Consider the following 14879-nt stretch of genomic DNA (forward strand, 5'->3'; position numbering starts at 1 on the left):
TGAACAATTTTCACTCCATTTCTCTACATGATTTGTTTTTATTTGCTTTTTGCTGTTATGACTGAGCAGCATTTGTGGCAATTATTGTCCTCCAACCTTCATCCCTACAACAGCGCCCCAAGGGAATCCCCCTATGTCTGTGTTCTTTATAGGGTGAGAAGGACTAATAGAGTGTTGCCAGGCAAGTCAGAGAGGTTAAGCATTCGCCCATCAGTGTGGCCACACCAGATTCTACAGGCACAGTGCACTAACATCCATTCATCAGAGGAACAGTTCCCTTTGGGCACCAAATCCTAAGGAAGGTCATGACAACCCATTGGATAATATTAATAACATACATTAATGCAGGATCAATCTTCAGATGCACTCCAATCATAGTATTTGATGAAAAACTCCAGAGAGACACAACACAATACATAGCGGTAAAAAAAAATAATGTGCTCCACACAAATGTTCATAAGATATAATACAAGCACAGTTCTGGAACCTCAGGCCCAAAGTTTTATATTTCCCCAAAAACTTGGTATTAATGGTGCACAGCCTATTTAACAACGGTATGCGAGCACTGTACATATAACAAGATTTATGAGAAATATTTTTAAGACAAATAATGAGACTATCACTTCTCTTTCTCAGGCGATGATTCTGCAGCTAAGGTCTCCAAGATGAAAGAGGTTCACCACATTGTGCTATTACTGCTTGTGATTCTGTTCTCGGTATATGGTAAGGATCAGTATAACTTGTTTAATTATATTCATATAATACCAGTAGACCTCCCGTGGTATTATTTTAACTTAATTTATAATTATGGTATATATTATTTAATTTTGTTTAATTATAATTAATTGTTATTATACTGATTTTACTATTGTATACTCCTTATTGTATTATTAAAATGTCATTTAAATTTCTTTCTTTTTAGTTTTTTCGCCTGTGTCTATCTGCGTGCGCATTTTGGCTGCCACTTTGGACCCAAGACTTTAACTTCTATTTACACTTTCTTCTCACGCTTTTTCTCTCTTTCCCTCAATGGTCAATATCTAATGTGTTGTAAAATTGTTGTGAAGCGTCTTGGGACGTTTTACTACGTTAAAGGCGCTATATAAATACAAGTTATTATTATTTGCAGTGAGTCAGAAGATTCACTCTTCTGTCAATGGCAACATTTATGCAATGTAGGGGATAATGTCATGGCCACTGATTTACAGTGACTGAATAAGTTCAATTTCATTTTTATTAAATCAAATTCTGGGATTTTGTTATTGGCACTTTGAGAATTCCATTTCACAACTCTAGCCATTATTCTGTGAAAACTCTAAATGACTGGCCTTTATATGTATTCAAAATATTGGCCCTGAATTTCGTTGTCGGTTACGTCAGACTCCCACTGTAACTCTAGTGCAACCCAAGGGGTACTAGTGAAGACCTGGTGACGCCAGGTTCCCACAGATTCCAATATTTCTTGGTTGGCCTTGTAAGGGGTGGAACCTCTATCCGCCAGTGACATCCCGGGAGTGGCGACTCCCTGTGCCGGGAGTTCCCATTTCCAGTTTCAGGACAAGGCATATTGCTGGAAGCCAGTACGCAGAGTAAGATGAGGCATACCACTCTCCAAATGGGTGTAAGTGGGTCCCATCAGGAGACCCTGGTGCTCTCCTGAGCAGCCTTAGACTGTATGCAGAGCAGGTCTATGAGGATGTTGGCAGATGAAATAGCACTCTTGGGTCCTTATCATTTCCCTCCCTGGCTTTGACCATTCCTATCAGTTCACATAGTGGTTTTCCAGGCATGACTGTGGTTGATCTGCTAGACCTCTATATGGAATTATTGACCCCAATGGCATTGTAGCACGCAGCTCCTTTGGAATGAAGCTGTGCTGCAGAAAGGAAACAACCCTGTGTTCTTGCTTAGCTGCATGAGAGTCCAGCTAATGGGCAGTTTAAATGGGGTCATGCTTTGTGTTACGCTCATAATAAAGTGATACAATAATGTACTGTATGCAATGAGTAAGTGTGACCTTAGCTCCTTTAATTAAACTCCAGAGTGTTGGTACAGCATGGGAGGCCTGCTTATATACAGTGCTCCCAAGGGATGCTGGGATCCCTTGGGACTCCAACAGGTAGGCTCTCTGGTGGCGGTATGACACAGGTTACCAAGGGTTATATACATAACATCACTCCCTCCCAAAGTCAATAGTACACTTATTTACAGGGTGAGACGATCTGGGGCTTTTCGCTCCCTTTCGATCGTCTCGGTACAAATGCAGGTGTGGGTGAGTTGGTTGGTTCTTTGTTGGGCTGCTGGGCAGTTGGCCTTGTCGGGCTGCTGAGGATGGTGAGTTCGGCTTCCTGGTCAACTGTAATGTCGGTTGCCACTTGTGTGTGTGTTAGAGGGTCGAAGTTGATGGTGTCCTCTTCAGGTTGCTCGTGGCTGTTTGTGAATCGCAATTTGGTTTGGTCTAAATGCTTTCTGCACATTAGTCCATTGGCCAGTTTGACCTGAAACACCCTACTCCCTTCTTTGGCGATGACCGTGCCAGCGAGCCATTTGGGACCATGTCCATAGTTGAGTACAAATACGGGGTCATTGACTTCACTATCGCATGACAAGTTTGCGCAATCATGGTACATGCTTTGTTGATGCCACCTGCCCTCGACGTGATCATGGAGATCACGGTGGACAAGACAGAGCCTTGTTTTGAGTACCCTTTTCATGAGCAGCTCGGCTGGGGGAACCCCGGCGAGCGAGTGAGGTCTGGTGCGGTAGCTGAGCAGCACTCGGGACAGGCAGGTCTGCAGGGAGCCTTCAAACACACGTTTCAAGCTTTGCTTGATGGTTTGGACTGCCCGTTCTGCCTAGCCGTTGGATGCAGGCTTGAATGGGGCAGATGTAACGTGCTTGATCCCATTGCGGGTCATGAATTCCTTGAATTCAGCACTAGTGAAACATGGCCCATTGTCGCTGACAAGGACATCAGGCAGACCGTCTGTGACAAATATGGCTCGTAGACTTTTGATGGTGGTGGTGGACATGCTTACAGACATTATTACACACTTAATCCAGTTTGAATAAGAATCCACAACAACCAAGAACATTTTGTCTAGGAATGGGCCCGCAAAAACAACGTGGATCCTAGACCACGGTTTGGAGGGCCATGACCACAAACTTAGCAGTGTCTCTTTGGGTGCATTGCTGAGTTGAGAGCATGTGTTGCATTGGTGCACGCATGACTCTAAGTCTGAGTCGATGCCGGGCCACCACACATGGGTTCTGGCTATAGCTTTCATCATTACTATGCCTGGGTGGGTATTGTGTATGTCGCGTATGAACGTTTCCCTGCCTTTCTTAGGCAAAACCATGCGATTACCCCACAAAAGACAGTCCGCCTGTATGGACATTTCGTCTTTGCACCATTGGAACGGCTTGATTTCTTCGTGCATCTCCGCTGGGATGCTGGACAGCTCCCATGGAGGACACAGTTTTTTTACCAGGGGCAGTAAAGGATCCTGGCTGGTCCAGGTCCTGATATGGCGGACCATAACGGCTTACTTGTCGTTTTCGAATGCATCCATCACCAAGAGCAAGTCTGCAGGCTGTGCCATTTCTACCCTTGTGGTGGGCAATGGTAGCCGACTGAGAGCATCAGCACAGTTCTCTGTGCCTGGACTGTGGCGGATTACATAGTTATATGCAGACAGCGTGAGCGCCCATCTTTGGATGCGGGCAGAGGCATTGGTGTTAATACCTTTGCTCTCTGCAAATAGCGATTTGAGCAGCTTATGGTCAGTTTCTAGCTCAAACTTGAGACCAAACAGATACTGCTGCATTTTTTTCACCCAGTAAACGCACGCCAGAGCTTCTTTTTCAATCATGCTGTAAGCTCTTTCGGCCTTGGACAAACTCCTGGATGCATAGGCGACTGGTTGCAATGGTCCCGATTTGTTAGCTTGTAACACACACCCGACCCCGTATGACGACGCATCGCAAGCTAGCACTAATCGTTTATATGGGTTATACAGAACAAGCAGTTTGTTGGAACATAACAGATTTCTGGCTTTCTCAAAAGCAGACACTTGTGATTTCCCCCATACCCAGTCGTCTCCCTTGTGCAGTAGCACATGTAGGAGTTCTAGCAAGGTGCTTAACCTGGGTAGGAAATTACCAAAATAGTTGAGGAGTCCCAGGAATGACCGCAGCTCCATCATGTTCTGTGGTCTAAGCACGTTCTTGATGGCCTCCTTCTTGGCGTCGGTGGCTCCGACGCCGTCTGCCGCGATTCTTCTTCCTAAGAACTTGACCTCTAGCGCCAGAAGCGTTTCAACCTGATTCCCATGCGATCTAGCTGACTTAAAACCTCTTCCAGGTTCTGCAAGTGTTCGATGGTGTCCCGACCTGTGACCAGTATGTTGCCCTGGAAGACCACGGTGCGCGGAACCGACTTTAGCAGGCTCTCCATGTTCCGTTGGAAAATTGCTGCAGCTGAACGAATCCCAAATGGGCATCATTGTAGATGCACAGACCTTTGTGCATGTTGATGCAGGTGAGGCCTTTCGAAGATTCCTCCAGCTCCTGAATCATGTAGGCCGAGGTCAGGTCCAACTTGGTAAACGTCTTTCCTCCAGCCAGGGTCACAAATAGGTCGTCTGCCTTGGGTACTGGTTCTGTAGCGAAAAACGGTTAATCGTTACTTTATAGTCCCCACAAATTCTGACCGTGCCGTCGCCTTTGAGAACCGGAACAATCGGACTGGCCCACTTGTTGAACTCCACCGGCGCGATGATGTCTTCTCACTGCAACCTGTCCAACTCAATTTCCACTTTCTCTCGCATCATATATGGCATCGTCCGTGCTTTGTGGTGGATGGGCCGTGTACCAGGAACCAAGTGGATCTGGACCTTCGCCCCGAGAAACTTCCAATGCCTGGCTCAAACAACGATGGGAACATGAGGCGTCGTCGACGGATGAAAGTGCTTGGATGTTATCCAGTTCCAGCGGATTTTTCCCAACCAGCTTCTGCTGAACAGTGTGGGCCCATCTCCGAGCACAATCCATAGTGGGAATTCGTGCACTGCTCCATCATAGGAGCCTTTTACTTCTGCGCTGCCAATAACAGCGATCAGTTCTTAGTTTGGTGTGAATGGGGCTAAGCTTGGGCCTGTGTGCCTTGTTGCACCACAGTCTGTTCGAGTCTCTAGTTCAGCCTGATCCAGCATGGATCAATCTTCCTCTGCAACATGGTAGTTTGCAGCGTTTGCAGCTTGTCTGCACATTCGCTGGAGGTGTCCCATTGTTCCACAGCCTTTGCATGCATAATGTTTGAAGCGGCATTGATGGGCTCGATGATCACCTCCACAGTGCCAACAAGGTGTTAACTGCCTCGCATTAACAATTGATGACGGACTCTGGGTCATCTGAGGTTGTGCAGCTGCAGGCGTGTACGTTCTGCCATATGCATTCCTGTCTGAAAACGACGTTACTTTGTGTACAGTACTAGGCGAAACCTCTTTATGCTGCAAAATGTGTTTGGTGTTATCGCTGGTGGACATAAATGCCTGGGCTATTGTTATGGCTTTGCTCAGGTTCGGTGTTTCAACAGTCAATAGTTTGTGTAGGATAACCTCATGGCCAATGCCAAGCACAAAAAAGTCTGTTAGCATTTGCTCCAGGCACCTTAGTTCGGTGATATAGCTCGCCACTTCCTGGCCTTCCGACCGTTGACACGTGTAGAACCGATACCTTGCCATCAAAACGCTTTCCTTCGGATTTAGGTGCTCCCAGATCAGCTTTGGTTGTTGGCTTCACCGGAGCTAGAAGATTTTTCATGAGGCCATAGGTTGTTGCCCCACAGACGGTGAGGAGGATCGCCCTTCGTTTGGCAGCGTTCTCGTCCCCTTTCAGCTCGTTGGCCACAAAGTATTGGTCGAGTCGCTCCACGGAGGCCTCTCAATCGTCCCCTTCTGAGAATTTCTCCAAGATACCAACAGTTCTTTGCATTTTTGAGTGGTTGTTCATTATCTCGTCGCCAATAATAAAGTGATACAACTGAGTACTGTATGCAATGAGTAAGTGTGACCTTAGCTCCTTTAGTTAAACTCCAGAGTGTTGGTACAGCATGGGAGGCCTGCTTATAGACAGTACTCCCAAGGGATGCTGAGATCCCTTGGGACTCCAACAGGTAGGCCTTCTGGTAGTGGTGTAATACAGGTTGCCAAGGGTTACATACATAACACTTTGTATGATGAAATAGTAGCAACGTATGTAAAGTTACCTGAACTGGCGTTGGCTCTTCTTTTGGTGAAGAGAGAAAGATAATGTTGGTGACAGTTTACTGCTGACCTTCCAGAGTTTCTCTGGTCTTTTTCTATGTGATCGTTTCAGGAGTATAGAGGAGCACTGGGGTCTGTTTACATGGGGGTGGTATTGGGTTATAGTGAGAGGTAAGGTATTGACAATATTGAGGGGGAGGAAGACCATGGGGAATGTGGCCTGAACTCGCTCAGACCTTTTGGGAATGTCAGGTACCATCTACCTTATCTCAGTGATGTTCCTGTATCCGTTTCAGCAAATACTGTAGTAGTGCATTTCCCACTTTAAAATGAGAAGCAGGTAATGGCATCTGGAAATCCCAACATCCCCAAATGATAAATCATGGACTAGCTTGCAGTTTCGGTCAGTGAATTGGGTTGTACCTCCACATGGTAATTTACTTGGCTCACTATAACACTAATGCCTTGGTGTGGACTTCTTCACTGCTTTCCTCCCTCGGCCTCTGCACTGGGCGACTTCTCATCCTCAGTGATTTCAAACTCCATCTCAATTTATCTTGCTGTCTCTTTGAGTTCACTGCCCTCCCTTAATCCCTCACTCCATGTAAACTCCCCAACCCATATTCACAGCCACTCCCTTGACCTTACTATCTCACAGGGTCTCGCTACACCCCATTGTGTCAATCACAGGCCATCTCTGATCACTTCTGGTATCGCTCTCCACCCACATCCTGTTCCCCCTCCCAACCCTACTTCCTTCTGTGTCCATCCCTGGAAAAAAAACTCTCCCAGTTCACTTATAACTGCACTTTCAAAATCATAACTGTTTACCCTTTGGCTCTGCATTCACCACAGCATTTCTGCAGCTACTGATCTGCTCAACCACACCCTCACCACCACCTTTGAGGCCCTAGTCCCCATTACAAACAGTACTCTCTCTCACCCTGGCCGTTCCCCCTGGTATGGCTCTCATCTCCGCTCCTTCAAGTTCAAGGCAAATAACTGATTTAGCCATTCACTGCCAGATTTGGCTGGACCATGTAAAGCATTATCGGGTCCTGCTCTCATCTGCAAAAACTGCTCACTATTCCAGGATCATTCTGAAATGCAATTATAACCCTGGCTTCTTTTCTCTACTGCAAACCGTCTTCTTAAAGCCCGCTCCCCTGTCTCCTCCACCCTCATCTCCAACAAGAAGTGCGAGGAGCTCATGGACTTGTCTCTGAGATTGAGACCATCCGATCAGCTGTCTCTGTCATTTCCCTCCATTCCCCTAGCCTACCAGGCCTAACTTCCTCCCTGCTCTAGCCCTGAACTTGCATCTTTCTCTAGTTTCTCTTCGATCTCCCTTCATGCCCTCTCCGATCTCATCTTGTCCATGAGACCCACTTGCTGCTCCCTTGGCCTTATTCCCACTAAACTGCTAACCACCCAATTTTCTTTCCTGGCTCCCATGATCGTTGATACTTTTAAAGATTCTCTCTCCTCGAGTACTGTCCCCCTTGCCTTTAAATCAGCCGTCATTACCACTGTCCTAAAAAAACCCTTGACCACTCCGCCCTTGTAAACTACCGTCCCATCTCTAACATCCCTTTCCTCTCCAAAGTCCTTGAATGTGTTATTGCCTCCCAAATCCGTGCCCATCTTTCCTGGAACTCCATGTTTGAATCTCTCCAATCAGGTTTCCGCCCCTACCACAGTATCTCATCAAAATCACAAATGACATCCTATGTGACTGTGACAAAGATAAACTATCCCTCCTTTTTAACCTGTCTGCAGCCTTTGACTCGCTTGATCACCCATCCTTCTCCATTGCTTTTCCACCGTCGTTCAGCAGGGTGGGACTGTACTTGCCTGGTTCCATTCTTATCCATCCAATTATCTGCAATGGCTTCTCTTACCACCCCTGCATCGTTACCTCTGGTGGCCCCCAAGAATCTATCCTTGGCTCCCATCTTATTTCTCATCTACAAGCTGCCCCTCGGCAACATCATCGGAAACACCGTGCCAGTTTCCACATGTATGCTGAGGCTATCCAGCTCTACCTCACCACCACCTCTCTTGACCCCTTCACTGTCTCTAAATTGTCAGTCTGCTTGTCTAACATCCAGTACTGGATGAGCAGAAATTTCTTCCAATTAAATAATGGACAGACCCAAAGCCATTGAGCTCGATTTTCCACTCCTTTGTGACTCGTTTCGCGCCCCACTGGGGCAGTAAATACTGTTTCTGGGTGTGAAATGGGGCATCTGGGATTTAGTGCCCAGCCGGAAGTTTCACTAATGGTTTTGCGGCGGTGCAAAAACGTACTGCCCAGCCCTCCGGTTTGACCGTCCTATGACACAAATCGTCATACAAGGCTGAGCTAGTGCCCCAAATGGAACTTTGGCCCTAACATCTCACTTAACAACCGCCCCAGAAATCGACTGAAAAAACCAGTCGCTCCCAGGCTGCATATGCACTATTAGCGACATATTTAAACGCAGGCTGGAGGATCTTATATCACAGTCGTCAGTGACTGCTATAGTTGCATCCAGAACGCTGCGTGAGGCTCCGAGTTGCAAACGGCACTTTATGTGCCATGGCACTTTACTTACAAGGTCAATGAGAGATTTCAATGGGGACAATTCTCGTTTGTCAGCAAATCACGCTGGTTGCTATTGGCAGGCGGCTTCAAGCTGGAAGAAGAGTTCTTGGCCATGTAGGGCCACGGAATCAAAGAGGTTGCAGATATTTGGGGAGGAGGTCTTACCCCTTACAGGTTTACAGGTAACATCACTCATACCACCACATCTCTGATGCGCAGTGCATTAGAAGGCTGCACTTCTGAAAAGAAGTGCTGACTGAGATATGCCAGCTCCTACAGGCAGACCTACAACCTACCAGCGCCAACAGGACTGTGCTGCCCGTCGAGGTGAAGGTGACAGTGGCGAAGGCCGCCTATGTCTCCAGGTCCTTCCAGGCAGCAGCAGGGGACATTCGCAGCATCTCGCAGCACGCTGCACATTGTTGCATTCGTCAGGTTACGCCTGCAGAATGGACTTCATAAAGTTCCCAATGAATAGGGACAGCCATAATGAGCAGGCTTTAGGGTTTGGATGATTTGTAGGCTTCCCCAAGGTTCACGGTGCCATTGACTGTACACACGTTCTCTTACGAACACCATCACACAATGCAGAGTTCTTCAGAAACCGAAAGGGATACCACTCCCTAACTGTACAGCTGATCTGCGATCACACTCAGCGCATCCTTGCACTGAATGCCCGATATCTAGGGAATACTCATGATGCTTTCATATTGCGTGAGTGCAATGTCTCACAAATGTTTCTGCGACAAAGACCAGGTCAGAGCTGGCTGATCAGGAACAAAGGATATGACCTGGTCACCTGGCTCATGACCTCCCCTCCGGAAACTTGCCACAGAGGCCGAGCAGCGCTATAATAAGAGCTGTGCAGCCACCTGCAGCATCATTGAATAGACAATTGGCATGCTGAAGTAGCACTTCCGATGCCTAGGCTGCTCTAGAGGCAGCCTTCAATATTCTCCACAACAGGTCTCAGAGTTCATTGTTGTCTGCTACATGCTACACTTCTTAGCCATCATGAGGGGACAGGCATTGCCAGTGGGGATTGCAGGACCACCTCAGGAGGAGGAGGAAGAGGAGCCTGGCGAGGAACCCATTGCGCATCCACCACAACCACAGGGGAGGCAGCGTGGAGAAGTGACCACAGCAAAAGCCTTACATTAGCAGCTCAGCTTTGACCGGTTTGGTTGAAGGGGGAAGGTGGGGTTGCAAGGTTGACTCATTACTCTATGCCACCACGTTGGCTGTTCTACACTTGATTCTGCGAATGAGACACAAGACACTAATGGCAAAGGTCAAACAAACATTTTAATCAAGATGCAACATTAACAATTTCTTCCCCCCTTCTCCAAAAACCCCAAATTATACAATCTTAACATTTTATGTAAATTAACAAAAAACTACTCCCGACAGTGAACAAAAAGTGATTTCACACAAGACTGCTTCCTGCAATGAACAAAAAGTGATATCACACAAAGGTACATATATTACTGGCAATGCCGTGATGCTAGCTCTTAATGGGTCTTTGCTAGACATTTCCCCGCTACCCCTTCCCTTCAAACCCCTCCAATGCCTGCTGCTCCTCCTCAGTGAGTTCTCAAGGCGTACAGCAAGGCTGCTCGAGGGCTGCTGTGTTGCAGGGGGGCAGACAATGCAGACGGCATCTCAGAACTGTCTGGACCAGCTCTTGGCCTGGCTTTAAACTGGGGTGCCTCATCATCGGTGTCAACAGTCACAAGTGGCTGGGGTGTCAATCTTGTATGCAGCATGGTTAGAAACATAGAAACATAGAAAATAGGTGCAGGAGTAGGCTATCCGGCCCTTCAAGCCTGCACCGCCATTCAATAAGATCATGGCTGATCATTCCTTCAGTACCCCTTTCCTGCTTTCTCTCCATACCCCTTGATTCCTTTATCCGCAAGGGCCATATCTAACTCCTTCTTGAATATATCCAATGAACTGGCATCAACAACTCTCTGTGGCAGGGAATTCCACAGGTTAACAACTCTCTGAGTGAAGACGTTTCTCCTCATCTCAGTCCTAAATGGCCTGCTCCTTATCCTAAGACTGTGTCCCCTCGTTGTAGACTTTTGCAACATCGGGAACATTCTTCCCGCATCTAACCTGTCCAGTCCAGTCAGAGTCTTATATGTTTCTATGAGATCCCCCCTCATCCTTCTAAATTCCAATGTATAAAGGCCCAGTTGATCCAGTCTCTCTTCATATGTCAGTCCAGCCATCCCTGGAATCAGTCTGGTGAACCTTCGCTGCACTCCCTCAATAGCAAGAACGAAGAACGTCCTTCCTCAGATTAGGAGACCAAAACTGAACACAATATTCCAGGTGGGGCCTCACCAAGGCCCTGTACAACTGCAGTAAGACCTCCCTGCTCCTATACTCAAATCCCCTAGCTATTAAGGCCAACATACTATTTGCCTTCTTCACCGCCTGCTGTACCTTCTTGCCAACCTTCAATGACTGATGAACCATGACACCCAGGTCTCGCTGCAACTCCCCTTTTCCTAATCTGCCGCCATTCAGATAATATTCTGCCTTCGTGTTTTTGCCACCAAAGTGGATAACTTCATATTTATCGACATTATACTGCATCTGCCATGTATTTGCCCACTCGCCTAACCTGTCCAAATCACCCTGCAGCCTCTTAGCGTCCTCCTCACAGCTCACAACGCCACCCAGTTTAGTGTCATCTGCAAACTTGGAGATATTACACTCAATACCATCATATAAATCATTAATATATATTGTAAAGAGCTGGGGTCCCAGCACTGAGCCCTGCGACACTCCACTAGTCACTGCCTGCCATTCTGAAAAAGACCCGTTAATCCCGACTCTCTGCTTCCTGTCTGCCAACCAGTTCTCTATCCACGTCAGTACATTACCCCCAATACCATATGCTTTGATTTTGCACACCAATCTCTTGTGTGGGACCTTGTCAAAAGCCTTTTGAAAATCCAAATACACCACATCCACTGGTTCTCCTCTGTCCACTCTACTAGTTACATCCTCAAAAAATTCCAGAAGATTTGTCAGCATGATTTCCCCTTCATGAATTCTTTGAGGATATAACGAGCATGGTGGATAGAGGTGTACCGATGGATGTGGTGTATTTAGATTTCCAAAAGGCATTCGATAAGGTGCCACACAAAAGATTACTGCAGAAGATAAAGGTACGCGGAGTCAGAGGAAATGTATTAGCATGGATAGAGAATTGGCTGGCGAACAGAAAGCAGAGAGTTGGGATAAATGGGTCCTTTTCCGGTTGGAAATCAGTGGTTAGTGGTGTGCCACAGGGATCAGTGCTGGGACCACAACTGTTTACAATATACATAGATGACCTAGAAGAGGGGACAGAGTGTAGTGCAACAAAATTTGCAGATGACACAAAGATTAGTGGGAAAGCGGGTTGTGTAGAGGACTCAGAGAGACTGCAAGGAGATTTGGATAGGTTAAGCGAATGGGCTAAGGTTTGGCAGATGGAATACAATGTCGGAAAGTGTGAGGTCATCCACCTTGGGAAAAAAAACAGTAAAAGGGAATATTATTTGAATGGGGAGAAATTACAACATACTGTGATGCAGAGGGACCTGGGGGTCCTTGTGCCTGAAACTCTTTTTGGGAGTAAACAAAAATCATTAAACCGTGCCCCCCCCCCCGATGTGGGAGAAACACCAAACATTTACAGGCCATTTTATTTTTTTGTCGTATTTTTGGGGGGGTTTTTTTGGGCACAAAAACATATTTTTTCTCCAAGTGCCCCCTATAAAAGGGGAGGGGGACACTAAAAGCACCGGCAATTAAAACAAATTAACTTAAAAACATAAAATCAAATAAAAATTTGGTTGCCGGGCGTGATGATGCACTCCAGTCCCTCCGGTGCCCACCTCTCGCGGAAGGCCGCGAGCGTACCGGTGGACACCGCGTGCTCCATCTCCAAGGACACCCTGGACCGGATGTCTGCGCGGAAGAGAGGCAGGCAGTCTGGCTGAACGACCCCCTCGACCGCCCGCTGCCTGGACTGGCTGATGGTCCTTGTGCATGAATCTCAAAAGGTTAGTTTGCAGGTGCAGCAGGTGATCAGGAAGGCAAATGGAATGTTGGCCTTCATTGCGAGAGGGATGGAGCACAAAAGCAGGGAGGTGTTGCTGCAACTATATAAGGTATTGGTAAGGCCGCACCTGGAGTACTGCGTGCAGTTTTGGTCACCTTACTTAAGGAGGGATATACTAGCTTTGGAAGGGGTACAGAGACGATTCACTAGGCTGATTCCAGAAATGAGGGGGTTACCTTATGATGATAGATTGAGTAGACTGGGTCTTTACTCCTTGGAGTTCAGAAGGATGAGGGGTGATCTTATAGAAACATTTAAAATCATGAAAGGGATAGACAAGATAGAGGCAGAGAGATTGTTTCCATTGGTAGGAGAGACTAGAACTAGGGGGCACAGCTTCAAAATACGGAGGAGCCAATTTAAAACCGAGTTGAGAAGGAATTTCTTCTCCCAGAGGGTTGTGAATCTGTGGAATTCTCTGCCCAAGGAAGCAGTTGAGGCTGGCTCATTGAATGTATTCAAATCACAGATAGATAAATTTTTAACCAATAAGGGAATTAAGGGTTACGGGGAGCGGGCGGGTAAGTGGAGCTGAGTCCACGACCAGATCAGCCATGATCTTATTGAATGGCGGAGCAGGCTCGAGGGGCTAGATGGCCTACTCCTGTTCCTAATTCTTATGTTCTTATGTTCATAAATCCATGCTGACTTGGACCAATCCTATCACTGCTTTCCAAATGCGCTGCTATTTCATCCTTAATGATTGATGCCAACATTTTCCCCACTACTGATGTCAGGCTAACCGGTCTATAATTACTCGTTTTCTCTCTCCTTTTTTAAAAAGTGGTGTTACATTAGCAACCCTCCAGTCCATGGGAACTGATCCAGAGTTGATAGACTGTTGGAAAATTATCACCAATGCATCCACTATTTCTAGGGCCACTTCCTTAAGTACTCTGGGATGTAGACTATCAGGCCCTGGGGATTTATCGGCCTTCAAGCCCGTCAATTTCCCGAACACAATTTCCCGCCTAATAAGGATATCTTTCAGTTCCTCCTTCTCACTAGATCTTCGGTCCCCTAGTACATCCGGAAGGTTATTTGTGCCTTCCTTTGTGAAGACAGAACCAAAGTACTTGTTCAATTGGTCTGCCATTTCTTTGTTCCCCATTATAAATTCACCCGAATCCGACTGCAAGGGACTAATGTTTGTCTTCACTAATCTTTTTCTTTTCACATATCTATAGAAGCTTTTGCAGTCATTTTTTATGTTTCCAGCAAGCTTCCTCTTGTACTCTATTTTCCCCCTCTTAATTAAATCCTTTGTCCTCCTCTGCTGTATTCTAAATTTCTCCCAGTCCTCCGGTTTGCTGCTTTTTGTGGCTAATTTGTATGCCTCTTCCTTAGATTTAACACTACCCTTAATTTCCCTTGTTAGCCACGGTTGAGCCACCTTCCCCATTTTATTTTTACTCCAGACAGGGATGTACAATTATTGAAGTTCGTCCATATGATCTTTAAAGGTTTGGCATTGCTTATCCACCGTCAACCCTTTAAGTATCATTTGCCAGTCTAATCTAGCCAATTCACGCCTCATACCATCAAAGTTACCTTTCCTTAAGTTCAGGACCCTAGTTTCTGAATTAACTTTGTCACTCTCCATCTTAATAAAGAATTCTACCATATTATGGTCACTCTTCCCCAAGGGGTCTCACACAACAAGATTGCTAATTAGTCCCTTCTCATTACACATCACCCAGTCTAGAATGGTCAGCTCTGTGGTTGGTTCCTCGACTTATTCGTCTAGAAAACCATCCCTAATACACTCCAGGAAATCCTCCTCCACCGCATTGCTACCAGTTAAGTTAGCCCAATCAATATGTAGATTAAAGTCGCCCATGATAACTGCTGCACCTTTATTGCGCACATCCCTTATTTCTTGTTTGATGCTGTCCCCAAC

The 14879-nt window shown here is 46.5% G+C and overlaps 1 protein-coding gene across 1 annotated transcript in view; it reads left to right on the top strand.

Moving 5' to 3' along the window:
* The first annotated feature begins 650 nt into the window (after positions 1–650).
* LOC139229694 (butyrophilin subfamily 1 member A1-like) overlaps positions 651–14879 on the top strand; it is a 138895-nt gene continuing 124666 nt past the window's right edge. The window contains exon 1 of the mRNA XM_070861222.1: positions 651–723. Within this exon, the coding sequence (XP_070717323.1) occupies positions 666–723 (58 nt within the window). The 5' untranslated portion in view covers positions 651–665. The remainder of the gene's footprint in view (positions 724–14879) is intronic.

The sequence above is a fragment of the Pristiophorus japonicus genome, chromosome 19, assembly GCF_044704955.1.
Source record: "Pristiophorus japonicus isolate sPriJap1 chromosome 19, sPriJap1.hap1, whole genome shotgun sequence".
Classification (NCBI taxonomy): Eukaryota; Metazoa; Chordata; class Chondrichthyes; family Pristiophoridae; genus Pristiophorus; species Pristiophorus japonicus.